This window comes from Citrus sinensis, chromosome 7 (assembly GCF_022201045.2).
Source record: "Citrus sinensis cultivar Valencia sweet orange chromosome 7, DVS_A1.0, whole genome shotgun sequence".
Taxonomy (NCBI): Eukaryota; Viridiplantae; Streptophyta; class Magnoliopsida; order Sapindales; family Rutaceae; genus Citrus; species Citrus sinensis.
In genome coordinates, this window is record NC_068562.1 from 13,894,214 (window position 1) to 13,921,509 (window position 27,296).

At 30.9% G+C, this 27,296-nt stretch overlaps 3 protein-coding genes across 3 annotated transcripts; 2 read left to right on the plus strand and 1 right to left on the minus strand.

The window, feature by feature from the left end:
- Positions 1-5,459: 5,459 nt before the first annotated feature.
- On the minus strand, positions 5,460-7,142 carry LOC107176834 (putative UPF0481 protein At3g02645). The gene has a single exon (XM_015529812.3). It carries the CDS (start codon positions 7,140-7,142, stop codon positions 5,460-5,462), a length of 1,683 nt encoding a protein of 560 aa, XP_015385298.3.
- A 12,484-nt stretch (positions 7,143-19,626) lies between these two features.
- On the plus strand, positions 19,627-20,550 carry LOC127898816 (uncharacterized). Its single transcript, XM_052431302.1, has one exon. It carries the CDS (start codon positions 19,627-19,629, stop codon positions 20,548-20,550), a length of 924 nt encoding a protein of 307 aa, XP_052287262.1.
- Positions 20,551-20,589: 39 nt separating this feature from the next.
- LOC127898817 (uncharacterized) lies at positions 20,590-22,086 on the plus strand. The gene has a single exon (XM_052431303.1). It carries the CDS (start codon positions 20,590-20,592, stop codon positions 22,084-22,086), a length of 1,497 nt encoding a protein of 498 aa, XP_052287263.1.
- The last annotated feature ends 5,210 nt before the right edge of the window (positions 22,087-27,296 follow it).

The following is a 27,296-nucleotide window of genomic DNA, read 5'->3' on the forward strand; positions in this document are numbered from 1 at the left end:
ATACAACTGAGACGACATCGTTTCACTTCTATTTTAGTAATATAATATTTTTAAAAATTAAGTCAAACCCGCGCAATTAAAGTCAACATAAAAAATCAGTCTTTCATTCTTGATAGTCAAATAATTTATCACCAGTCTATCATAATTTCTTGATATATGATATTTATATCACCAATATATCATAATTTCTTGATAAACGATATTTCTATCACAAATATGTCATAAGTGTATGACAGAAAATAAATCTATCATGATTCTATTGTTGTAGGCCTCCAGACCAAAAATTGTCACACAGAGGACTGTCATAGTAGATACTTTTTCTTATAGTGAAAAGAAGAGGTGGCGGCTGGTGTAAGGATTTAGGGTTTGTTTTGTTTTATATAACTTTTTGCTTTTATACTTATATTTAATAACAAAATTAATTAATTAATAAATCATAAAAACTGAAGTTTGGGTCCAAGTTCTAGAAGTCCAGGTTTAGCTGAATCTAGAGCTAGACCAGTTTATATCCGGGTTTTAAAAATGCTACCAAATTCCGCATTTTTCATATATCCCGGATTGTTAGGGCTTGCGTGGATTCGAGCTAGGTTTAGAAAAATTTGCCATCCCTAAGTGGTACACTGTTAAAAATATTTTTAAAAGATTAGAAAAATACTCAATTCTTATGAATGACTTTGACAAAAGTGATAAATAATATAATTAATAAATGTAATACATTTAACACGAGTTCTATTGTTCGTATTAGGCTTATAATAAAGGCCACATGCGTAAAGCATTGATGGTCAATGGCAAAAAAAATCTCATTACTTGATTATTTTATTTACGCCACGATTGGAGAAAATTCGGATATTTTTACAATTCTCTCTCTCTCTCTCTCTCTCTCTCTCTTTTTCCCTCCCCACCAGAATAAAGATAGTGAAATATAAAAATGGGCTTCTGTTATCCAAAAGAGCAGTAATATTAATACTGACAGAAACAGTTAGATCTCAATTGAGGTTGGCTAATATTAATCCGTACAGATTGTTAATTGAGAGGGGAAAAAAATTGTATACCGATTATTTAATTGGGACAAAAACACGTACCGAATTTCGGCAAGTTAGAATGCCAATACCGTCCCGAAAACTCAAACGATGTCCTGAATGTAAATTAACCCCATACATTAATTTGAAAATTTATAATGCCGTTGTATCAAAAACTTAATTTCCATACAAATCAATATCAGATTGAAAAATCAATGTCTTGAGTCCATTAAATGTAGAAAACACATCTAAGACCACTAACCTACCTAAATCCAAGAAAAATTTCAATCATGACGCTGCTAGGCTGTTGATCGTTGCTTGTGGTGGGGCGCGGCATGGGGTGAGGGTCTGAGGGATGAGGAAGTCGGCGTAGTGAGATTGGGCTAAACTTGTCAAAATTTTCTTTTGATCTAAACTCTTATATGGACAAATATAATCATTTGATTAGGTGTTATATGAATAAAAATAACATAAAAAATTAAACCTTGACCGTATATAAATAAAAATACGCATATGTCAGGAGATTCTTCAATTCTTCTAAATTTAGTCTTTTTAAATTTCAATAGTTTCTTTCTTTTTTATTTTATTAAAATTAAATTAAAAAAATAAATGAATGAGTTGAAAGTAGAGATAGCAAATTCTTCTAAATTTAGTCTTTTTAAATTTCAATAGTTTCTTTCTTTTTTATTTTATTAAAATAAAAATAAAAAAATAAATGAATGAGTTGAAAGTAGAGATAGCAAAATTTTTCGAGCTCAATCCCAAGCCCATTTTCAGATGACTATGAGGGCCAGACTTGGGCTTTTATTGATTTTTTAATTTTTTTAAATTATTATAAATCTGAAATGATTTAATAATCAACAAGTTGTTATAATCATAAATAAATTAAAAAAATAAATATTTCAAAGTAAAATAATAAATAAAATAAATAAAAACTGAAAATTTTAATTTTTTAATACTGAATTCTCTAATTAAAAAATGCTTTTAATTAATTAACGATAAGAGAGAATTTAGTATTATAACTTTAACTTTTTTGAATCATTATCGATTTATAAATTAAGAATTTAAGTTTTTTTTTTATATTATTTGTTCAATTTTAATTATATTATTTTAATTTATAAATTTATTTTAAAAAAAAAGGTCTGGCGTAACCCAGACTTTTTTCTTTCTCCTTGTTAAGGATCTCACGTGTGAAGGCTGGACTAAAGCCTGCGGACTTGGGCCGGCCCAAACGTTTTTGCCCAATCGCTAGTTGAAAGTTAAAATTCTTAAATGGTCGTCCGGCTACTGCTTTCAATGGCTTGGCTTTTGGGACGCGAGAATCATCGAGCGGGCTTTGGGCTTTGCCGTTTTATAGCTGTTATTTTTCTATTCTCAAATTAAACTAAAAACAATTGGGTTCCCCAGGAAGTCCTGACCAATCCCAAATCTTCAATCGAGAAAAAATATACTTGCGCATCCCTTAAATTGTCAATTATTTTTTAATGCATGCAAATTTCGTATCAAATAGTAAGAGATCTCGAATCTCAATCGGACGGCAACTTTTCCTGCCAACCCTACTTAACGCATAATATGGCAAAATCGCCCTTCTTTAATTTTTTCTCTATATAGAATTTGACTGATTTTTTTTTTTTTTTTTTAATGAATGCAGGGTGCGGTAGTACAATTATGTATGGGCATGTGCACATAGGATTACACAGCATTAGGAACCTGCGTTGCATTAGACTAGTGCAATCTTATGTTTGGCTTCAAATTAACCTTACATTGCATTATATAAACTTACTGTTGTAATGCAATAAACCTTACATCGGATTGCATAAATTTACTGTTGTAATGCTGTCACGTCGGTGGGATACAAGTATTTATCAGACACCAATTCATGACCAAATCCACAACACTGCTAGTTCTTTTCTGGCCCATTGCTTGATGGTGAACCCAAATCAACCACCAATCCCCTAGAACAAGGTGATGGTGAAAAATAAGAGCTAACCTTTTTGTTTGAATTTGATGGTGCGATACTCTGGTTGGATTTTGAGTTTGATATGTGTTTAATGGACGAATCTTGGTTTGCTAATTGTTCATGCTGGTTTCTGGTTGTAGAACAGTAAGTAAGAAAAGAGGTAAGATAAAGATAAAAATTCAAGTTCTTAAAGAGCAAGCAAGTTGTAATCAACAAATATTAGATCCATTTTTTAAAATTTATTTTCAATCTAAAAAAATGAAGAAATTTAATTTTTTTTATTGGAACTAATTTTAATCTAAAATCATATCATAATAGAAATTTTTTTCTAAAAATATAATTTTAATTAATTCAAAAAAAATTAATGTAGTGTAATTTAGCATCAAATATATTATAACTAAAAATTAACACAATATAATATAGCACCAAACATTATGTAACATTCACAATATACAATGCCAATGTAATATAGCCAAATACAATACACTCTATATTAAATAATATAATATATTATATAATATAATATAATACAGTGTGCTAAAAGCATCTTATATACATCAAATATACAAAATAGAAAAGTGAAAAAATAAGGAAAGTTTGACTAAGGTAGAAAGGAAATATTGACCCCAAAAGACGGGTCCTAAATCAAATGAAATCATCTCCAATTGAGTAATATTCAACCACATCAATCTCATGATTTTACACTAGCAATGGTGTTCTTGTCTAATACTATCAGCCTTCTGTCTCTTTTATATTTTCCAGTTCAACACAAAAGCTTGTGAGATCAAAATAATTAAGAATCATTTGAGCGAGTGAAAAACTTACATTCTACACAAACTAATAACTTAAAAAAATGATGGAAGGCTGATTCCTATTTTTAATCATTCCCATCTTCCTAGATTCCATTTTTTTTTGTAAAGTTATGATTATACGTTATTTGAAAAGAATACTCAGGCAATCAAATTTTAAGCAGGATAGCTCAAGTAGCTCACATGGAATCACGAATAACTAATTCAAAATTTTCAGAAGTAATTCCAAAAGTTGAGTAAAAAATATATATCCTTATATAGTAGTAGCTTTTTTAACGCAATAATATTCAGGTTTGCTGCAGGTTTTAATAACTTCTTCACTTCAGCCTGAGCCTCAGATTTTGAAAACTGATCAAACTATAAGCTCAACATTTTTTTTTCAATTAGAGTGGAATTATGGAATTCTATAAAGAGCTTAGCTAGAAATCAACCAAACTTTGAAAAGACCTCGGATCCTAATATTCAAAATATTTCTTGATTAGTTTTAGCCTAAGAAAGTAATTTTATTTATGTTCTCAAAACCCTTAATTAATCACATTCAATCGATGTACCAATTAATTCATCTCGCTATTGATCAGTTAAAATTTCATCATGCACATTTGCATACGTCTTTCCCTTTCATTTGATTAAAATATGTCATGTGTCTCTTTTATTTATTTTGAATACAAAGTTTAGTTCTACTTGTATTAAACTGACGAACAAATGACGTGATGTCAGTAGTGACAAAAACTTTATTCATATTGTGTCTTCAATAAACATAACAATTTAGACCATTTTAACTTAAAATTTATAATTGATTATTTGCGTATATACGTAGCAATCAATCATCATAATTCATTGCCATTATTAGTATTTATGAAAAGAGAAAAAGCAAAATCAAAGAAGTTGCATATATTTTAACTTTAATAATAGATTGGAGTAATGATACTAAATCAAGATTTGGAATTAAGAACTCTTAAAAGAGGTGATCTTCTCTGGCAGTGGTTCGTATGCATGCTTTTCATTTTTTAAGCACTAAACTTAAATTTAGAATATAAACGTTGAAATCTCGATCAATACTTTGTTTAATTTATTTTCTAAAGAACAAAAGAACATAGGTTCCTCAATGTTTATTAGCTAGTAATAGGCTTATGATATAATCTATTTATGTTTTCTAAGTTGCAAGTAGATGGAACTAAACTTCAGATCTGTTGTTTACACTCGAGATTTTACCAACCAAATTAGCTAGCATCCATATATATAATCTATTTATGATTATGTTATTTGTCTTTTGGATCTAATACTGAGTTGTGTGTACAACTAAAATTTTGAGTAAATATTCTATTTGTTTTCCAATAACTAAAAATCACAATACTGAAAAAAATTCAGAACTAATTTAAATGCAATTGGTTGGGCTAATGACGAAATTTATCAAAGGAAGCAACACAACCCTCATTAAAATAGTAAAAAATAGGTAATTCCATTTAAGAGGGCAAATGGGGGACATAGATCAACACATTTGTTACAGCCATCGTTAATAAAATTTCCGGCATACAAATCCACAATCCCCGGAGTGGAAGAAACCAATAAACCCTTTTTTTTTTGTGGTCGTATTCAAGCAAAATTCCAGACTATAAATTAAAAAATAAAAAATGAAAAAACAATACACCGATTAAGTTTACACGCAGTAAATCAGGAAACCAATCTGTCAGAGTCCGAGATGAACTTGAAATTGCGACAACTGTAGACTGAGCAAAAAGCTTGTAAAGTCATCAAGAGCAAAAGCATAATGGTAGCTAGCAATGTAAGACACTTCCAAGAACCGAACACATAAACCTTCATATTTTTCCTGAACTTAACCTTCCATTGGCTGTTGTAATACTTGTTAACACCTCCAATCACTTTGTCAATCTGGGGCACTTTCGTCAATCTAATTGATTTATTCATCCCATTCCACAAATTGGCAACCTCTGCATCACTCTTCAATCTGTTCAAAATAATTCCTTTTTCCCGAAGTAACTTCACATCCTCTTCAGTATCAATAATCCCATTCATCAACTCAGTGTAACGAGCCAAAACCAACGGCCCTGATGCATTTGAAGTTTCATATGCCACTAAGTTTCTCAAGATCACCTCCGTGTTAACATCAAAACTGATGGTGGGAAGGTGCAGTGTTGCCGTTTTTGTGTCAAAACGGACGGTTGAGATGTTACCAACAGTTGCTGAAAAATGAACGTTGACTTTGGCAAGCTCTGTAACTGAAGGGATTGCGATTTCCTCCACTAATGGTGGTTTATTCATGAGTCTCCTTGAGGACCCCTCAGCATGTGATTGATTTTCTTCATTGTCTTCTGGGAACACTAAATACTGAAGCGGTTTTGCAAAGATTGAAAATCCGGGGAGCTTGGAGAGAATTGTCCATGGCAATTTGAAGAAGCATTTGACAGGCTTTGATAGAAGAAGCTTTTTAATAAGACTGATAGGGCCTATGTCGAGCATTGAAAACAGCTTGCAAATCAAAATGAAGAAGTAGTTTATATAAACTGGGTCATCGGTGCATCCTTCTTTCGGTTGCTTGTCATCACCTTGATAATGAACATCCTCAGTTACCTCGGAATTTTGTTCAGCTTTTGGAACAATTGTGTCGTACAAAAAATCTTGCAAATGTGTACACTCTGAGATATCGATCATTGGCATGTCCTTCATCATTTTAAAAGGCGAAAGTTCTTCGCAAAATCCCGTTAACAAGGCCTGCAACATATCATCAGCTAATTCCAAAGATGAATATTGAACTTCAACCATTTTTCTCAACACACACAAGGGAATTTGATTCTCAAGCATAACCACATCTCTAAGAATCGCATTATGAGCAGCTTTAGTCCCTGCATTATCAAGCAAATGCGACATTGATCTCGAAGAATAAGTTGTGCTTAACTTATCTTCTTCGATAGTATAGATCTGAAGAAACTCAAGCAAGAATGATGCATCAATGGCCATCATCCAAGCTAGAGCCTCATTGCTAAAGTTCAAGTACTTGTGGTAGCAAGCTCGAATCTTTAGCTCAAGCTCTTTCAGTTGATCAACAACATACTGAAACTCGTGATCACCATTGATATGTCTTTGAGCTCTTTTTGCTGCCGTGAGCTTGTACATCTCCATGTCATAGAGCTCCGGCCGCCAGCAATGATAAGGGCCAATTGCAACTTGTTGTGGAGTGTAGGCATCGGGATCACTAGACCTCAAAGTTTTGGGCACACTGAATATGCAAACCGGAAAGTCAGTATCACTTTCAAGTTCTTCTTCGAGTGTTCGACGAATGTTGATGATCCATCGACATTCATCAAAGCTTGGATTTGGATTAGGATTGGAGGACATGGTTGACTGATTGGAGAGAACTAGAGACAGGAGAGCTTGTTTTCCTGGAGAAAAGGCCTTTAATTTGGCTGTAATTATAATTACTATTGGGTGGTTAGATTAGATACGTTGAGTGGCGGGTGGAGCTAGCTATGGCGAATGTATTGCTGTTTTGTTGGCATGATAAGTGATAACATTGTTCTATATATATATATAGATATATAACTAACACATAGTGGGCATGCTTTTCTCATGCATATTTACGTGCTTTTCAATGTTACCATTTTTTCCCATGAATCGTTTTCACTTGAAGACAAGTCCTTGCTTTAAAGTTTTAAAGATTAAAAAAAAAGATTAATCAAAGTTCAGGAGTACTCTGAACTAGCGGATAAAAGTGTTTTCAGGTAACCAATCAGATAAAAGTGTTTTTAGGTAACCAAAACTTTATTTTTAGCCTTTTTAACTACTTGCATTATAATGCTTGATTGAAGTTAAGAATTTTTTTTTATTATCATCATTTTACACTAACAAATTTTAGTAATAAAAATATTTAAGGATGAAGCATATTATTGAAGTCGAATATTTGAAGTTTACTTTGAGAACGCCAACGTAAAAAACTCAATGAAAGCTAAGGGGAAAAACAAAAAAAAAGAAACAAAGTTTGTTCTCGCAATACACAGGCAGACGCGAACTCTAATTGGGATGAGGAAACATACACCCACCATGCGTTTGATAAAAAAGTGGTTTGCGTTTAAAACATTTTTAAAAGATTAGAAAAGTACTTAATACTTGTGAATGCCTCGGACAAAAGCGTATGTATATGTACATGTAAACATATTTCATCAGAGTTATGGAGTTTGTTTATGTTCTTATATGAAATATTTAGAAAATAATGTACGTATTTGTCAACAACTGGTCAGAAATTAGAAGTATTTTTTGAGGAAAAAAATATTTTAATTTTTTTAACAAATATTCTTATAGAAAATATTTTTAATAAAAACTTTCTTATTAAGTCATGGTAATTTCCTCGAAGCTTAGCAAATAAGTTCAGAACTTCTAGTAGTGTAGAGGTAGTAAATAAATAATTTAACAAATATGTATTTGATACATGTAACACGAGATTGACTGTTCGTGTTAGGCTGTGATTACGACAGCTCACTGACCGTTGTGGTCAATGATAAAGAAATCTCACTGTTTGATTATTTTATCTATCAGCTTACCATGGGGTTTCAAGTTTTGACAAAGTTCCCTTGTTCTTTCAAGTTTTTGTCCTAAAAAAAATATGAAAAACTAAGTATGTTCCCTGTTTTGCTTACCATATAAAATGATAATTTTACGTTTTAGGGATGTTTAGTGAGCAAGTTTAAGGTTTGGAGCACACTTTTGTTTTCTTTGGGAAAAGGTATTAATTTAATAATAGTTTAATAAAATTTGGGAATTTATAAAATATCCAGAATGGATGCAAGAGGAAATCTCCTTCTTGCTCCAATTGCAGAAGACAATTAGGCTACAATGGATCTGATTCACAGGTGAAGTGTCGGTTAATTGTGTAATCTACTAATTGTGAAATAACAATACAAAAAATAGCATAATCCACTAATGTTGTTTTTATTTGTTCTTCAAATCGTTACTAAGTATAAAACATTTTTCTTTATTCAGACCGATCCATCAATCCATCATCAAATACAGTACAGTCATAGCCCTTGTGTTTTATTTATTCCATAAAGATCATGTAAATAATTTGTGATACTAGTCGTCTACAATTCGGAGAACTCTCTAGTATTATAAAATTTCTTTCCACCACATACTTTATCTTATTGAAAACGTGCCATATGAGAGCTATAGAAGTCTGAATTTTGTTGGTGAATCGGAGTTATGGAATTGGAATCAAAGCCGCGTAGAGACAAAATGGCTTTGTATTATTGATTAGAGACAAAATGGCTTTGTATTATTAGACTGTTGATATTTGCCCATATAAGGCCCTCCAAGGCCACAGAAACGGCATCCTCTTGCTGCCGTTTTTGTGGCCAATTTCTTCTCTTATTGTTTTCTCGGGCTACATGAGCCATAAAAACGGATTCTATGACCATGGTAAGCCCCAAATGGGCAAAAATCATATTTGTTTTTTTTTATTTTTACCATTATTTCACATGTTTAAAATTTAGTATTTGAGGCTTTACACTTGGCAAATTATTAAAAGATTCCGGACCGTGGACCTTTTACGCCCACGATTTTGACCACTCTTTTAATCTTATCTTTTCTGTTTCACGTTTGATTGTTCGTTTCTTCTCCGACCTCTACATGTACAACAACGGGAACCAACTAAAACTCCCTTGATGTTTAACAAAATTAACAATTGGACTCGTTTTCCGAAGACAAATATATTCCCATCCTATCATTTTCATAAATCCACGCCTTCACAAAAAGATAAATACAAGTTCGCATTATTTAAGAAAGTACAAATCAACAAGTAGTTCAAACAATTAATTAATTACATTCTTCTTGTAATCTTTCCTTTTCCTTTTTTGGCATTTGGCTTTTGACAATATTTAACCATATAAGTTTGCTCTAAAATAAGTTCAATTTTATCATTTTTCCATTGTCACATAAAATGGTCCAATTATCCAAGGAACATATGCTATCGTACGTGGTAAATCATATATTTAATTTTAGAACTTATAATTGAATAGTTTAAACGAAATATCGATACTCACACGTGTAAATCATATAAATTTGACAAACTAATAACATATATATTATGATCATAGATATATTTTCTTAGTTTAATTGTAGATTAATTAAGAATCATACTAATAAAAGCAATATTGGTGCATCAATAGAAATGGAGAATTTTTAATTAAATTTATGTTAAAATAACCTCATTGATCAAATATAATAAAAAAATCTTAGTCACAAAAAATATAAATTGAAATGGGTTCAAATGATTAATGCTTCAAACTTTTTCTTCATTTGAGTCTTATAATAATGTGAATATGTTGTTATTATTTTCTAGTTATGCGCCAAGTTTACAAAAATATGGGGGTGAAAATAACAACACCCAAGAAATTTTTGACAGATATGGATTATGGTTTGAATCTTCAGTTGATTAAAGACAGAAACCAAAAAGCGAAAATAGAGGTTGAACTCATCCGCCTTGTGCTAATTAGGGCTAGTCCGGCCAAATTATAATTATAGTATTAGTAGCGTGTAATGTAATATTAAAAAAAAATATTTAATTAATTAGCTGAAAAAACTCATACGGACAGAGTAAAATAGTCATTTCAGAGAAGCCGATTATTTATTTACAATTTTTTTAATGGACTTAACTTCTGTCAATTAAAATATGTATTAAATAGACCATAGTGGTCAAATATGATCAAGAAACCAAAATTAAAAAAATTAATAGAATTCAATTAGTTAATTTCTAAACTTTTCTTTATTTCAAATAGTTAAAATAAATGATATTTTTGTAATTATTTGGGGAAACATCACCGCTGCTATATATATACATTTGTATATATATATAAAGATAGATGGGTAGGTAACATATAATTTTTTACCTTTATTTATCTAAAATTTAAATTCGAGTTACCATACAAATAATTTTTTTAAATAAAATAAAATAAAAATTATTTAAAATCACAAGCGTGAGACATGTTTATATATGCATTAAGACATCTCTTTATTTAAACTCTTTTTAATTTTTAAAAATTTTATGTCAATATAGTTTTTTAATAACATATTACATGAATAGAATTTAAAAATCTTTCTTTTATTTATCTATTAATCATTATCGTAGATTTTTTTTTTTATTTAGGAGATATTCAGAAATTCTGACTAACTGGGAATCCTAGTCCACTGATTTATGTGGTTAAATGCCGCCAGCGAAATGATAATCTAATTGACATCTACATTACACGTGGCGGGCGTCTGCTGATTGCTCATTAAGGAATTTGGTCAATAGACGCACCAACTCCATGGGTCCATGACAAACAATGCTTGTGTTTAGTTTGTTTGTCGTGGAGTCGTCGCGCGTCTCTATTCACCGAATCCCCTGTACATTCATGTACCATAATGCCCATAGAAAAGCAAACTTTAGGCGTCCAGATAAATCGCTATGCTGATGATCTGCAAAATTTTGTTGTACATGTATGTATTTTGTCTTCTCTTTCATTTAAGTGATTAATAGCCCCAACCGACCAAATTTAATTTTGGGAACTTGGATTCAAGTCTGGGACTTTTCTTTTCCTTTTAATTATATGTATAACTAGGAAATATAACCACACTTCGTGCGGCTTTAAAAAAAGAATTTAGTATTATTTTTTTATTACTTACATTTGATAAAACTGATAAAAAATATGAATTGATTTTTTTTAAAGATGACGCAGCCTTATAAAACTAATGTTATTTATGAAAGTTAATTATTTTTTTGTTAACTTTAAAAATATATATTAATGTGTATAGTTAAGTGTACACAATCTTTTCATCAATAAAAATTATGTTCACACTAATCAACTCTCCATTATTCTTGGTATTAACAGACTCTCATATTTTACAAAGCCTAACCCTTATCATCCAACTATTTTTATCATTGTTTAACTCATGAAGAAAAGAATACTCCATGAAGCACACAATACAAAAAAATTAAATAAGTCAAAAAAAAAAATACAAGAACATTTCTAAAGAGGATGTTGGTTAAATAATAAAAAAAAATCCAAACATAACAAATCTTAAATATTTAATATTTATATAGTTTGAAGAAAGCCAAAAGACACTAAATAAAAGATTGCATAATTAAATATGAAATTGTGACATTAAAATTATATCATAGTGGTATTGGTGAGGGAAGATGAAAGAACATTCCTTCCTATATTAATTAGTTGATGTATTTTAAATCATTAAAGTTTAGTTGTTGGCTTAATAAAATAAATGAATGTTTCAAAACTATAATTAATTTATTATTAATGTTTACATATTATTTAATTTAAATAGAAAGAAGAAGAGACATGTAATCTTTTATGATCTACTAATTATTTTCTATTTTTAATATTTTGTAATGTAATTATTTTTTAATCTGAACCAATATATTAGATTATAGAGAATATAAAAAGATGAGAAATAATAATACTACAAATCTTAACTACTTAATATTTATAGACTTTGAAGAAGCCAAAAGGCATTAAACAAAAGGTTTCATAATTAAACATGAGATTATAGTATTAAAATTAGACTTTAATGGCATTATTGAGGGAAGATGAATGAACATTCTTTCCTATATTAATTAATTGATATATTTAAGCCACTAAAGTTTAATTGTTGGCATAATAAAATAAATTAATATTTGAAGACTTATAATTAATTATTATTAATGGTTACATATTATTGAATTTAAATAGAAAGAGGAAGAGACATATAATCTTTTATAATCTAATAATTTTTTTTATTTTTAATATTTTGTAATGTAATTATTTTTTTAATATCATCCAATTTATTAGATAATAGAGAATACAAGAAGATGAGAAATAGTGATGCCACATCACCTCCTCTAGTCCCAACTTTATATATAGACTAGGAAATAGAACCGCACTTCGTGCGGTTTTAAAAAAAGAATTTAGTATTATTTTTTTTTATTACTTTGCACTCGATGAAACTGATAAAAAATATGAAATTTTTTTTTAAAGATGACGCAGCCTTATAAAGCTAATATTATTTATGAAAGTTTATTATTTTTTTGTTAACATTAAAAAAATATATTAATGTATATAGTTAAGTGTACACAACTTTTTCATCAATAACAATCATGTTCGCACTAATCAACTCTCTATTTTTCTTAGTATTAACAAACTCTCACATCTTACAAAGCCTAACCCTTATCATCCAACTATCTTTATCATTGTTTAACTTATGAAGAAAATAGTACTCCATGAAGCACACAATACTAAAAATTTAAATAAGTCAAAAAATAAAAACACAATAACATTTCTAAAGAGGATGTTGGTTAAATAATAAAAAAAAAACTCAAACATAACAAATCTTAAATGCTTAATATTTATAGAGTTTGAAGAAGCCAAAAAACACTAAATAAAAAGTTGCATAATTAAATATGGGATTATGACATTAAAATTAGGTCCTAATGGCATTGGTGAGGGAAGATGAATGAACCTTCCTTCCTATATTAATTAGTTGATGTATTTTAAACCATTAAAATTTAGTTGTTGGCTTAATAAAATAAATGAATGTTTCAAAACTTATAATTAATTTATTATTAATGGTTACATATTATTGAATTTAAATAGAAAGAGGAAGAGACATGTAATATTTTCTATTTTTAATATTTTGTAATGTAATTATTTTTTAATCTCAACCAATATATTAGATAATAGAGAATAAAAAATATGAGAAATAATGATGCCACAAATCTTAACTACTTAATATTTTAGAGTTTGAAGAAGCCAAAAGGCACTAAACAAAAGATTGAATAATTAAATATGAGATTATGACATTAAAATTAGGCTCTAATAGCATTGTTGAGGGAAAATGAAGAAACCTTCCTTCCTATTTTAATTAATTGATATATTTAAGCCACTAAAGTTTAATTGTTGGCATAATAAAATAAATAAATGTTTCAAGATTTATAATTAATTATTATTAATGGTTACATATTATTGAATTTAAATAGAAAGAGGAAGAGACATGTAATCTTTTATAATCTAATAATTATTTTTTATTTTTAATATTTTGTAATGTAATTATTTTTTTAATATCAACCAATTTATTAGATAATGGAGAATACAAGAAAATGCGAAATGCAACATCACATCCTCTAGTCCTAACTTTATATATATATATATATATATATATATATATATATAGATTTTTAATATTTTGTAATGTAATTATTTTTTAATCTCAACCAATATATTAGATAATAGAGAATAAAAAAAGATGAAAAATAATGATGCCACAAATCTTAAATATTTAATATTTATGGTGTTTGAAGAAGCCAAAAGGCACTAAACAAAAGATTGAATAATTAAATATGGGATTATGATATTAAAATTAGGCTCTAATGGCATTGTTGAGGGAAGATGAAGGAACCTTCCTTCCTATATTAATTAATTGATGTATTTTAAGCCACTAAAATTTAATTGTTTGCATAATAAAATAAATGAATGTTTCAAGAGTTATAATTAATTATTATTAATGGTTACATATTGTTGAATTTAAATAGAAAGAGGAAAAGACATGTAATCATTTATAATGTAATTATTTTTTAATTTCAACCAATTTATTAGATAATTATATATTAATTGATATCTTTATTATTAATATATATTGTTATCTTTATTTTCTTGAGTGTCATGTTATGATATATGTACAAAGAATATCCACTAATATTTTAGATATTTTAGATAATAGAGAATATAAAAAGATGAGGTTGAGGGAAGATGAAAGAATCTCTCTTCCTATGTTAATTAGGTAATGTATTTTAAGGCACTAAAGTTTAATTGATAGTATAATAAATTTTGAAGAAGCCAAAAGACACTCAATAAAAGGTTGCATAATTAAATATGGGATTATGGCATTAAAATTAGGACTTAGTGGCATTGTTGAGGGAAAATGAAAGAACCTCTCTTCCTATGTTAATTAATTCATGTATTTTAAGCCACTAAAGTTTAATTGGTAGCATAATAAAATAAATAAATATTTCAAAAGACTTATAATTAATTATTATTAATGATTACATATTGTTGAATTTAAATAGAAAGAGAAAAAAAGTACAAAGAATATCTACTAATATTTTAGATATTTTAGATAATAGAAAATATAAAAAGATGAGGAATGATATATATTCATAAAGTTACCATTTATTAAATGAGGTAAATATAATCAAATTAATTATGAGAAGATGAAAAGTCAAATTTAAAAAAAAAAATTCTCTATTTATTAGATAATAGAGAATATACAAAGAAGCGAAATGGTAATGCCACATCACCTCCTCAAGTCCTAGCTTTATATATATATATAGATATAGATAGATATAGATTTTTAATATTTTGTAATGTAATTATTTTTTAATCTCAACCAATATATTAGATAATAGAGAATATACTAAAAAGATGAGAAATAATGATGTCATAAATCTTAAATATTTAATGTTTATGGAGTTTGAAGAAGCTAAAATACATTAAACAAAAGATTGAATAATTAAATATCGGATTATGACATTAAAATTAGGTTCTAATGGCATTATTAATTAATTGATGTATTTTAAGTCACTAAAATTTAATTGTTGGCATAATAAAATAAATGAATGTTTCAAGACTTATAATTAATTATTATTAATGGTAACATATTGTTGAATTTAAATAGAAAGATGAAAAGACATGTAATCCTTTATAATCTAATAATTATTTTTTATTTTAATATTTTGTAATGTAATGTAATTATTTTTTAATTTCAACCAATTTATTAGATAATAGAGAATATGAGATGATGAGAAATGGTGATGCCACATCACCTCCTCAAGTCTCAACTTAAAGTCATGTAATCATTTATAATCTAATAATTATTTTTTATTTTAATATTTTGTAATGTAATGTAATTATTTTTTAATTTCAACCAATTTATTAGATAATAGAGAATATGAGATGATGAGAAATGGTGATGCCACATCACCTCCTCAAGTCCCAACTTTATATATATATATAGATAGGTGAGGGTTTTTTTCTCATTAGTTTGTGGGTACAACTGATATCTTCTTCCAACTCATGAGGGTTAAATTGTCAATTTTGCTGTAATAGTATTGATCTAAACGAGTCCCAATTGATTTTTACTGTAAATATATTAGTTAAATGGTACAATACTAAAACAAAATGATTAAAAACATATCATGTATATATGTTTTTATCTTCTCTTTCAGTATTGCTTAACAATAAATAGGATGGATAATTTTAAATTTAAACTCCATTGATTCTACTTGTTGAAAAAATATATAAAATATTAGAGGAAATTGTATCTCATTCTTGTTATTTGTCAATTGGCTTAAGGACCAATTTATATAAGAAATTCAATGACATAAAAGTAAAATAATCTAATCTATGCATCTCATTAATGATGTCGATATCTATCATACCATGTCATCATAATGAGTTTTTTTATTTTAAGAGTGAAGTTATTGGCACCTTTCCATTATCTTTATAAACCCTACTTCAAATAAAATTACACTTAAGAACAAATAAAAATTAAATATATAGACTTTTTTTTCCAATAAATTACTTGCATTCATAATCATTCCTTTTTCTTTTTAACTTTTTACTTGTTACTTCTATTTAACTGAAATAAATTGTACAAATTTAGAATAATCTATTTTTTTTCCTATTTCTTATTGATTAAATATTTTTGTACTTAAGATTGCTTTCAAATTATGACTTAAAATATGTGTAATTTAAGCGGTTGATTAACATTGAAAAATTTATCACCTAGAAAACTTTTTAATTTGTATTTAGGGTTACAATAAGGTTGTAAAAGAAATGAAAAATGCCACAATACTACTTTGAGTTTTAACAATGAAAAATGAAAAGAGTGTATTAAAAAAAGGAGAATGTTTTAGAGGTAAACAAGGGAGCACAATTAGGTGCGCCCTCATGCAAATAGTGCTATCCTCAACTTAAGGTACAAGAAGAGCCTCCTCAAAGGTGATCTCTTCGATAGCACGAGCAAAGGATTGAAAAGGTGTGGTTGACTAAGGGAATAGCGAAGAGAGGCCTAGACCAAGTCAACCTAAGGACTCGGTCAACCTGCGGATTTCCTCTGAAGAATCAGGACATGAGGCCGATCTACTAATGGTCATGCAACTAACCAGGGACGACCGTTTCAGTTATTTATAAAAACCATAGAAAATTGAAACGAGGTAATTAATTTTTTTTCTCTCTCTACTACTAAACAGACTCTTTCACTAAAAAATTCTTTTGTTTTGGCTCTTAGTTTTCTTCTTTTAAATTTTCTTTAGAAGCCTTTTGTTTAAAGTAATTATAATTAAATCACGGGAATTGTGATACAAATTTTTCTAGAAAATTCTAATAACTAACTTGAGTGTTAGAGGGTTCACACAGGAGAACCCTCGGCGTCCCCATTACCGTTCTTTGTGAACACAATGATTTTGTAAGTACTTATGGTCGTAGGTGTAGGTGCGAACCATCTCCCTAACTAAAACAAATTTAAGTGTTGTCGTGGGTGTTTGGTCGCTACACAACTTGATCAGATTTTTACATAAACATTTTGGCACCATTTCCGGGGATGGAACAAAAAGCTATTTCTACCTGAGCAAGCTGCAGAAGGGAGTTTAGTATTCAAAGAAAGCCCAACAAACATGAATACTGGAGGCAATGACGCTCAAGGAGCTAGGCCTGTGGTGAATGAGGTTGTCATGTTGTGCGAGATAACAAATGAAGTAAGAGATAGAGTAATACATGAGAGAATGAAATAGATGGAAACGTAAATGGAAACATTGACAATGGTATTACATGATTTAAGGGATGGGCAAAGAAGATTTAGTGAAAAAAATTTGGAGGAGAACCAAAACTTCCTAGAGCCCAGCAACATAATATTTCGTGGTAAGCAGAACCCAGGGGCATGAAACCAAACCCGTGGCAAGCAGAACCCAACAAAATGTTGCAAGAGGAGCAAATATTGGATAAAAAGAGTTGAAACAGCACTTGTAAAATATCGAGTAAGAGCATGAATAGGTAGCTGCGTAGAATTCTGGTCGCATGGGGGAATTAAAAGGTGAGGTACGAAGACTAGCACAGATCATTGAAGAAATGCAAGGCTGGGGAAGGGGTCCAAGCTAAAGAATAATGTTAGATAATAAGTTTTCACTTTCAACGGAAATTATGGGCACCAAAATCCCAATAGATTTTCACTTTCAACGGAAATTATGGGCACCAAAATCCCAATAGATTTTCACTTTCTTGATTTAAATATTCTAGGAAAAGCGACCCTTTAGTGCACACTGAACGTTTCAACAATTAGACTAGGGTAGAAGATCTAACGTAATTACAAAGATATACAGCATTCCCCTTGACGTTGGAAGGACGAGTGATGATTGGCATAGTAAGTTGTCGCATCAAAGCATTAAGAGTTTTGAACAGATGTGTTGGGATTTTACGAAGTAGTTTTGAAGACCAATGACTCCTGATGACAACATAATGGAGCTAATGAGGCTCAAACAAGAAATGATGAAACTCTAAGAGTGTTTGTCAAAAGATATCATCGAGCAATCTTCGATCTCGAGGCTTCCAACCACCCTTAAGCCTTGAGAGGATTAAAAGAAATAAGTGAAGATAGGACGGCTATGGAACAATCTGAAAAGTCCAGCAATACATTCTTATTATGCTGCTTACGAGCAAGCAAATAGGGACATTGATATCGAGGAGAAAAATGCAGTGAAGGTCAAAAGTGAACAACTAGAGGAGCTCAGGCGAAGAGAAAAGAAGGCTCAGAAACGAAGTGGACTAGTCAGACACAATGAGATGCAATCGACCAGCAGCGGAGTAATGATGCAAGCAGCCCCATACTCTCGCAACCAGAAAACACCCCCATTTCTCCAAATCAGAGCCCCCCTTTAACACTATCCAAATAGATATCACTCAAAAGGACACAACCAACCATATAACCACATACACCATGGTGCCCCAGTAACTAACTCAACACAAAACACTAGATTCAATAGATCAAACCCGTAACTAGGGATGGCAATGCAGGGGCGCAGGGTGCTAAGGGCGATGGGGGGCCATGGCCCCCCACCAACAATTTTTTTTTGAAGTTTTAAATAAAAGGAAAAAAAATATTAAATAAACATACAATGTTGGCCGCAATAGAAATATTTTGCACATACTATTAGTAACATAAGATAATTTTATAATAAATAAAAAGCCTTACAACTTACAAGAAAAGCCCAATAGGCAATCGAGCCCAATAGGTAATAGCGTTCTTTTTACGATTAATCAATTTTATCATCAATTGGTTAGCCAACTGTTGCGGCAAGAACAAATCATTGCGGCAAAAACTCATCACAAATCGCACTTCACTTGGAATTTAGTTGAGTTCAACACCTTCTTTTAAAATTTATTAAGGATAGAAAGAACTGATGAAGGAGGTAGATTTTATGGTAGTCTGTAGTTCCGTAGTTGTCTTGTCCACAGTCCTGATAGGCAGTTGAATGAAATATTGAAATTATCAATTAGGGCGAATGTTGTTGCCGAGTTGCTTGACGATATTCCTGAAATTTAATCATTATCTAACATCTTTTAATTTGTCTTTTATGTACTACTTTCAACAATTGGAGATTTTTTTCTATTGAATTAAAATCAAGCTTGTCTAGTTTCTTGGAGTTTAATCAATCTCTGTTGCATCAATGATACGCTTCTCTTGATTAGTAACTTATTAACTTGCATCTCAAAATTTTCTTGTTGATTGAATTCCAGGGGTAGAGAGGATATTGATGGGAAAATCATCTAAAATTGATCAATATTTCAAAAGGAAGACATTAGAAGAAAGTTCTAATCCACCAGTTTCTGAAAATTCACCAATTTCACATGTCAATTCTCCAAATTCTGAAAACCAACTTTCAAAATCTCCAAGAATTGAGATAAGTAAAGTTGATACTCAACTTTTGGAGCGTGATCCAGGATTGCACTGCCAGATTTGGGATTATGATGTCAATCAAGGAGATGAAATTCGAAGAGCATATATTATGTCAGGTCCATACCAACCAAGACTTCCAGAGTATCCAAAATCTGGATCAGAAAAGCATCCTCGTCGATTTCAATCTCTATGGTTTGATTCTTTTCCTTCTTGGTTAGAGTATTCACCTACAAAAGATGCAGCCTTTTGTCTACCGTGTTATCTATTTAATGCACCATTTGCACAGCCTAAGCATATTGCTTTCACTATTGAAGGATTTAATTCTTGGAAGAAGGTTAGAGATGGAAAAAATTGTGCATTCCTTAATCATGTGGGAAAGGATCCTAACTCAACTCGTAAAAAGGCTGAAAGATCATGTGAGGATTTGATGAGACAATCTCAGCATCTAGTGCAAGTACTTAATCGATACTCTTCCCAAGAAATTGCAAATAATATACTGCGATTAAAAACTACAATTGAAGCGATTAGATATCTTGCTTTTCAAGGTTTTGCTTTTAGAGGTCATGATGAAAGTGAAAAGTCATCAAACCGTGGAAATTTTATTCAATTACTCAAAGCATTTGGTCCCAACAATGAAAAGGTAATCGAAGTGATACTAGATAAAGCACCAAAGTTTGCCTCATATACATCACCGGATATCCAAAAGGAAGTTTTACATGTCTTTTCAATGAGATTGAAAAAGACAATTCATGAAGAAATAAGAGATGCCAAGTTTTGCTAAATTGTGGATGAATCACGTGATGAGTCAAAAAAAGAACAAATGGCAATAGTTTTAAGATTTGTTGACAATAATGGTTTTCTTCAAGAACGTTTTTTTGGTCTTGTTCATGTCTCAAACACTTCTGCAGCAACCTTGAAAGATGGAATATACTCTGTATTGTCTCATCACAATTTGAATATTCAAAATATTCGTGGGCAAGGATACGATGGTGCAAGCAACATGCGAGGTGAATGGAAAGGCTTACAAGCTTTGATTTTAAAAGATTGTCCTTATGTTTATTACATTCATTGTTTAGCTCATCGACTACAGTTGGCTTTAGTTGCAGTATCTCATGAGGTTGTTCTTGTTCATCATTTCTTTACTAAATTGACTTCTATTGCGAATATTGTTGGGGCTTCTTGCAAGCGTCATGATGAACTCAAGCGTGCCCAGGCTGCTGATATTGAGTATATGATCTCCATTGATGAGCTTGAGAGTGGAAGAGGGCTTAATCAAATTGGTACTTTACTAAGGCCTGGAGATACTCGTTGGAGTTCTCACTTTAGATCAGTCTCTAACTTAATAAAAATGTTCAGTGCTACATGTTCAGTTTTACTTAATATCATTGAAGACGGGACAATTATTTTTCAATGGGGAGATGCTAATGCTGCATATGAGGTAATGACAACTTTTGAGTTTGTTCTTATCTTGCATATGATGAAAGAAATTATGGCAATTACTGATATACTTTGCCAAGCTTTGCAATCTAAGTCTCAAGATATTTTACATGCCATGCATCTGGTTTCATCAACTAAAGTACTTATTCAGAAACTGAGAGATAATAGGTGGAATACTTTACTTGATCAAGTGAAAGTATTTTGTGAAACAAGAAATATAGATGTCCCAGAAATGGATGCTCCTTATGTTGCAAGACAAGGTCGAGCCCGTCATCAAGAAGATACTTTTACTGTTGCTGACCATTACAGGGTAAATATTTTTTATGTTGCTATAGATTGCCAATTACAAGAACTGAATAGTCGATTTAATGAACACGCAGTAGATTTGCTTATTCTTAGTTCAACACTTGATCCCCGTGAATGTAGAAAGTCTTTTAGAATTGGTGATATTTTTCAGTTGGTTGAGAGGTTTTATCCAGTAGACTTTACAAATGCTGAGAAAATAAATCTGAAAAATCAGCTTGAGCATTATGAGTATGGTGTAGTCCAACATGCAGAGTTCAAAAATTTATCAACCATTTGTGACTTGAGTCAATGGTTGGTCAGTACAAGGAAAGCAAAAACATTTCCTCTTATCTATAGAATAATTGTTCTTGTGCTAACTCTTCCAGTGTCAACTGCAACTTCAGAATGGTCATTTTCAGCTATGCGTATAGTCAAGACAAGACTTTGCAACAAAATGGAGGATGAATTTCTTACAAACTCTTTGATTATGTACATTGAAAGGGAAATTGCTGAAAAAATAAGCATTGAATCAATAATCAATGAGTTTCGAGATATAAAAGAATGTCGAGTTCGTTTTTTATTTTGGGGATCTTGATTTTGATAGCGATTTTGTAGGGGAGGGGACTCTTTTGGTTTGTAATTGTTTTTCTTTTTATATTAAAATACAATCTTTTAATTAATTATTTACATTAAATAATTGCCTTATATATTTTTTTAATACTTTTATTTTTTATTTAATTTTATCCTTTAAGAATTTCAAAATGTATAGATTGGCCCCCATAGAGATCTGGCTTGAGCTTTGCCCCTGTGGCAATGGCACCGTAAACTTGCAAACAACTCAAAACCCACCCACCAAAACCTGCCCGCTATGGGTAATTTTGCTAGTTGCGGGCGGGTTTAATATCACAAATTAAAATCGGTAATGGGTTACGGGCAAGTTTGATATATGGCAAATACATGTGGGTATTCGCAAACTTGCTTTTTTATCAATTATTTTTTAAAATTTTAATAATTTTGATACTTATTATAATTATTATACACAAATTAATCTCATTATATAATTATAGATTACTATATACTTATTAACATTTAAATTATACTAATGAATTTTTATTTACTTCTTATAATTATTATATAATTATTAGGGATGGCAATGGGGCAGATGATTGGATCTACTTTGCTCCAGATCCAAATCCATAATAAAAATCAAGATCCGTATCTGCTCTAGATCTGTCATGAATCCATATTTTTTGTTCCATATCCAGATCCAAAAAAAGAAATAAATATCTATATCTACTCCAATTCCGAAAAAAAATTAAAATCCAAATCTGCTCTAGATCCGTCATGAATTCTAAAATTCAGTAATAAAAAAGTAATAATTTTTTGGATTGAAAATTGAAGGCTAAAATGTATTGATAACAAATAAATTATATAATTTTTCTCAAAAATATAATAAATATTGTAGCTTATACTTTTACACCAAAACAACAAATAAGAAAAATAATAAAATATTATTTCGAAGTAATTGCAGGAGTAAGATCAATCTAATATTCTATTGTCTCCTTCATTATTCTAATATTCAGTCCTTTATTATTTTTATTATGACCATATTTGACTAAATATATGAATAACTATATTCCTTAAAAATTATTTGGCCAATATAATAAAATAAAATAAATTGCCATGTTATATTACTTGGCTTGCAATTTGAATATTACATGTACATGCTTTGGGGCTGGCTAACCTTTAAGTTTTAAGAGTTTAAATGTATGGTAAATACTACTAATATGCTATGAATAAAATTTATTATCATTATAATTCCACAATTATTATGAAAATTTTAAAATAAAATAAAATTAAAAGATGAGTGGATATAGATATGGATTTAGATATTAAGATAGATTCAGATCTGCTTCAAATCTGTCTTAGATCCGCACATCAATATCCAAATCCGATCCAAATCCATTTTAAACCGATCCAAATCCGATCCGATTGGATTTAGATCGCGTAGATCTTGGATCAAATCCAATTCATTGCCATCCTTAATAATTATGGATTATTATATACTTATTATAATTTTATTCTTCGGATTAATGTTTAGAAAGTATTAGTGTTTTGATTACTGAAAGTGAGAATACAAGATTTCACCCATGTATTCTAATTACAACTCTATATTACAAGATTTTAGGATTCGATGATCCAACACATAACTAGGGATTCCCTTTTATAGGCACCAAGGAAATCTCCTTTTACTATTTATATCATTACATCTTATCCTAACGGAATCTACTTTATGACTCATCACTACTTTACATTACATCACACAATACATCCTTATCTCTAAGAAATCTACTTTACAACACAATAATGTGACACCACACACTTGTCACTTATTTATTCGTCAATTCATTATTGCTTCCGCTGGTAAGGTCCACTTTGCTTCTACTCAGCTAGTGCTGCTTCCTTCTATAACCATGCGCAGTGAAGAAACTCTTCTTCCCAGCGAGCTAGCTGTTGTTCTATGAGCTCATCTTCATCCATTATCTCTGGCTGAGGTAGATCCATGTTCGACCATTCTTCTCCAGGTTGTGCCCACCATGCTGGTCTTCTTCTGATGGTGGTGGTTCCCATTGAGGTGTGATCTCTCTTTCTCTACCAGGCTTGCGAAGCCATTTGTGGTAGAGTTATCTCATCTCGAGCACGTAAGGTTCATCTTCCCAGAGTATACCATTTCTTATTTCTTCTTTATAAAAAAGATCTAGTATAGTCATAATATTTGGTGAAAGAGGGCTATAAGTGTTGTACAAAGGTTGTATATTGTAGACTTCTCCTAATGCTTGTCTTGCATGTAGGCATCTATTCCACATTACATGATGCTCATCTTTGGTGTGATCATGGTCTACAACTTGAACTAATGGCAGCTTGTTTATTAGTGATAAGCCCGACACACATGGCTCTCCATGGCCTAACAATAAGGCGTCACACCTTTCAAAGAAATCTTTTCTATGTATCTCTTAACCAAATAATCTAGCTTTGAGAAGACAGACTCACTAGTCTTCAAAAACTCCTTTTGGGAGTACAGGCTCTGATACCAAACTAAAAATATAGAAAACACAAAGGATGGTTTGATTACTAAAAGAGCGAATACAAGATTTCACCAATGTATTCTTACTACAACTCTATATTACAAGACTCCAGGATTCGATGATCCAACACACAACTAGGGAGTCCCTTTTATAGGCACCAAGGGAATTTCCTTTTACTATTTGCATCATTACACTAAGGATATGTAGTTGTTCAGGTGGAACCAAACTTTATCCTTGACCTATACAAGCCAACCATTCCAAAAACCATCAAAGTGTTAGTCCAAATAAATGGATTAACCATGAAACCAGATAAATAAGCTCTTGCAGTACACCATACCATAACCTAAAAAGTCCAAACCCACATGTTTTGCATGAGCCATAACAATCTTCCTATCACCAGATTTACTGCTGGAGAAAGAAAAATCATCCAATCTAGAACTTTCAAACAAAACCAACTGAGCTTTCCACCACAATAGATAAATGAGTATGAGTAGAATAATAAGCCCTTGGAAGTCCACGAAGCTCCCAAAGTAGATAGGCCAAAAGATGGTAGAATTTCAGTTTCCTTTCTTAAGGAAACCAGACCAATGTATCAATGCAAAAGATGCCAGATCGAAGCGAAGTATCCAATGTCATGTTCACATATGCCAAGGAGATTATGTTCAACCAGATTCATTGGTGTAATCAATGCTCTAAAAATTGGAGAAAAGTCTCTCAGGCGGGTTTCTGATGACTATGCTACAATCAAATAGGTAATCCAAAAGATAGATTCAACAAAATTTGGGCCTATAGAGAAAGCTATTAAGTGGAACAATATCAATGCTTTAGAGCAAAATAAAGTAGTGGACGAAATTATTTCTCTTCAGCAGTAATTTACCGTCCAAGTACATGAGTTAAAGAAGCAGGTTAAGAGGACCATAAAAGCTCAGAGGTTTACAAGCAAACAATTGTCAGAATGGCATGATCAATCACCCAGAGGAATAACAATGCTTGCTTAGACAAGAGCAGTTAGTGAAGAAGAAATGAAGAGAACCTTGCAATGCTACTAGGATTACAACAGAAGAAAACAAAAGAAAACTTCCTGGAAAAATGATAAGCCTTCCAAATAAATATAGTACACATAACGTTTGTTCTTAATATGCCTAGACCGGTAGCAAAAATAATGGAAGCCACCATTAAAAATACCTGATAATGAATATCTTATCCTACAAACAGATGCATAGTGATCATTATTGGGGTGTGATATTTATTGAAGAATTCAATGGAAACATGAAAGTCCGTGGCTATAAATCTGGACAGCTCAGTGAAGCTCAGCATCACTACCTATCCTCAAAGAAATAAGTGCTAGCAGTAATAAAAGGAATCAAGAAGTTCTAATTATTTGTTTCTCTTACTCCCTTTGTGATCGAAACAGATCATAAGTATCTTTAAGGACTACTCATGAGAAAATAATGAGAAATTCCAGATCCTCAACTAGCACGATGGTCTGAGTCTCTATCAAGATTTATGTTCGAGGTAAAGCATATCAAAAGGGAATCCAACACAATTGCGAACTTTCTCTTAAGGCCAGTCATGACAATATTTCCAATATAGTGCAACAAGTCTTTAAAGAAACCTTTGAAGTGGTATCAATTACCAGCTTTAGTAAAGTCACCTCTTCCAGAATTTAGTAGAAGGTTACCACCAACATGGTTTGAAGAATAATTTTCCTACAGCCCTTCTAAAATCATTGAGAAACTTCCAGCATACATCAAGAAGTTGATTTTTGACAAAGTCACGAATCATTTGAATTATCTAGCCAACTCTGATGATACAAAATGGAGAGTTTGGGTACTGATAGATAGTATCCATATGCATTCAGAAAGGAAGGTTGGAGAGAAGTTCTTACACTTTAAAACAAAGTTGGTGGTAACCTTCTACTAGATTAAGAATGAGGTGACTTTACTGAAGCTGGTAACTGATACCACTCCAAAAGTTTTTTTGAAGACTTGTTGTACCATGTTGGAAAACTTGCCATGATTGGTCTTGAGAGAAAGTCCACAATTGTGTTGGATTCCCCTTTGATATAACTTACCTCGAACTGATTTGAATGCTGGTGATGACTACATTGTTAAATCAATAGGCTGTTCTTCAAAAATATTTAAAACTTGTTCATTATCTGAAGATTCTTCTAGCTTATCTGACTCGCTGGATGTATCAGACTCTTGAGACTGTGAGTCAATTGCAAGTAATGCCTGCTCTAGATTGTCAGACCATTCATAGTATTCACTATCTAAGTCTGGGTCTTCAATGAGTTGAAGAAGCTTGGTCGGAATTCTTTTCTTGGATTTGCAATGCTTTGCATAATGTCATTTCTTGCCATAAATAAAACATCTGCCTGACTTTTTCTGAAATTTTCTTTTCTTCAGAAAGCGGTGTTTTTTGCTTTTGTATGGTCTTCAAGCTTTCCTTTTCTTGCCTTGAAACTTCTTCAAACATGAACAGAAGTTGCATGTTTCATGGCAACCAAATTTATTGGGTTTGTTATTGCAGTATTTGGACAGAGAGGTTTTCTCTATCTGCTTCATGTGCTTCTTGAGGTCTTGGTTCCTGCAATGATTATGGATCAGTTCTGTAGCTATTTGGTACAATTGAGCTAAGTTGTAGTTTGTCAGATATGTTACTGCATCAGCTTTGAACTTGGCTTCCATCATTTCTGCTACCAGTCTAGGCATATTAA

Bases quoted from the DNA above. Each gene is read 5' to 3' on its own strand.
- LOC127898817 (XM_052431303.1), top strand. From the start codon at position 20,590: ATGGCAATAGTTTTAAGATTTGTTGACAATAATGGTTTTCTTCAAGAA.
- LOC127898816 (XM_052431302.1), top strand. From the start codon at position 19,627: ATGGGAAAATCATCTAAAATTGATCAATATTTCAAAAGGAAGACATTA.
- LOC107176834 (XM_015529812.3), bottom strand. From the start codon at position 7,142: ATGTCCTCCAATCCTAATCCAAATCCAAGCTTTGATGAATGTCGATGG.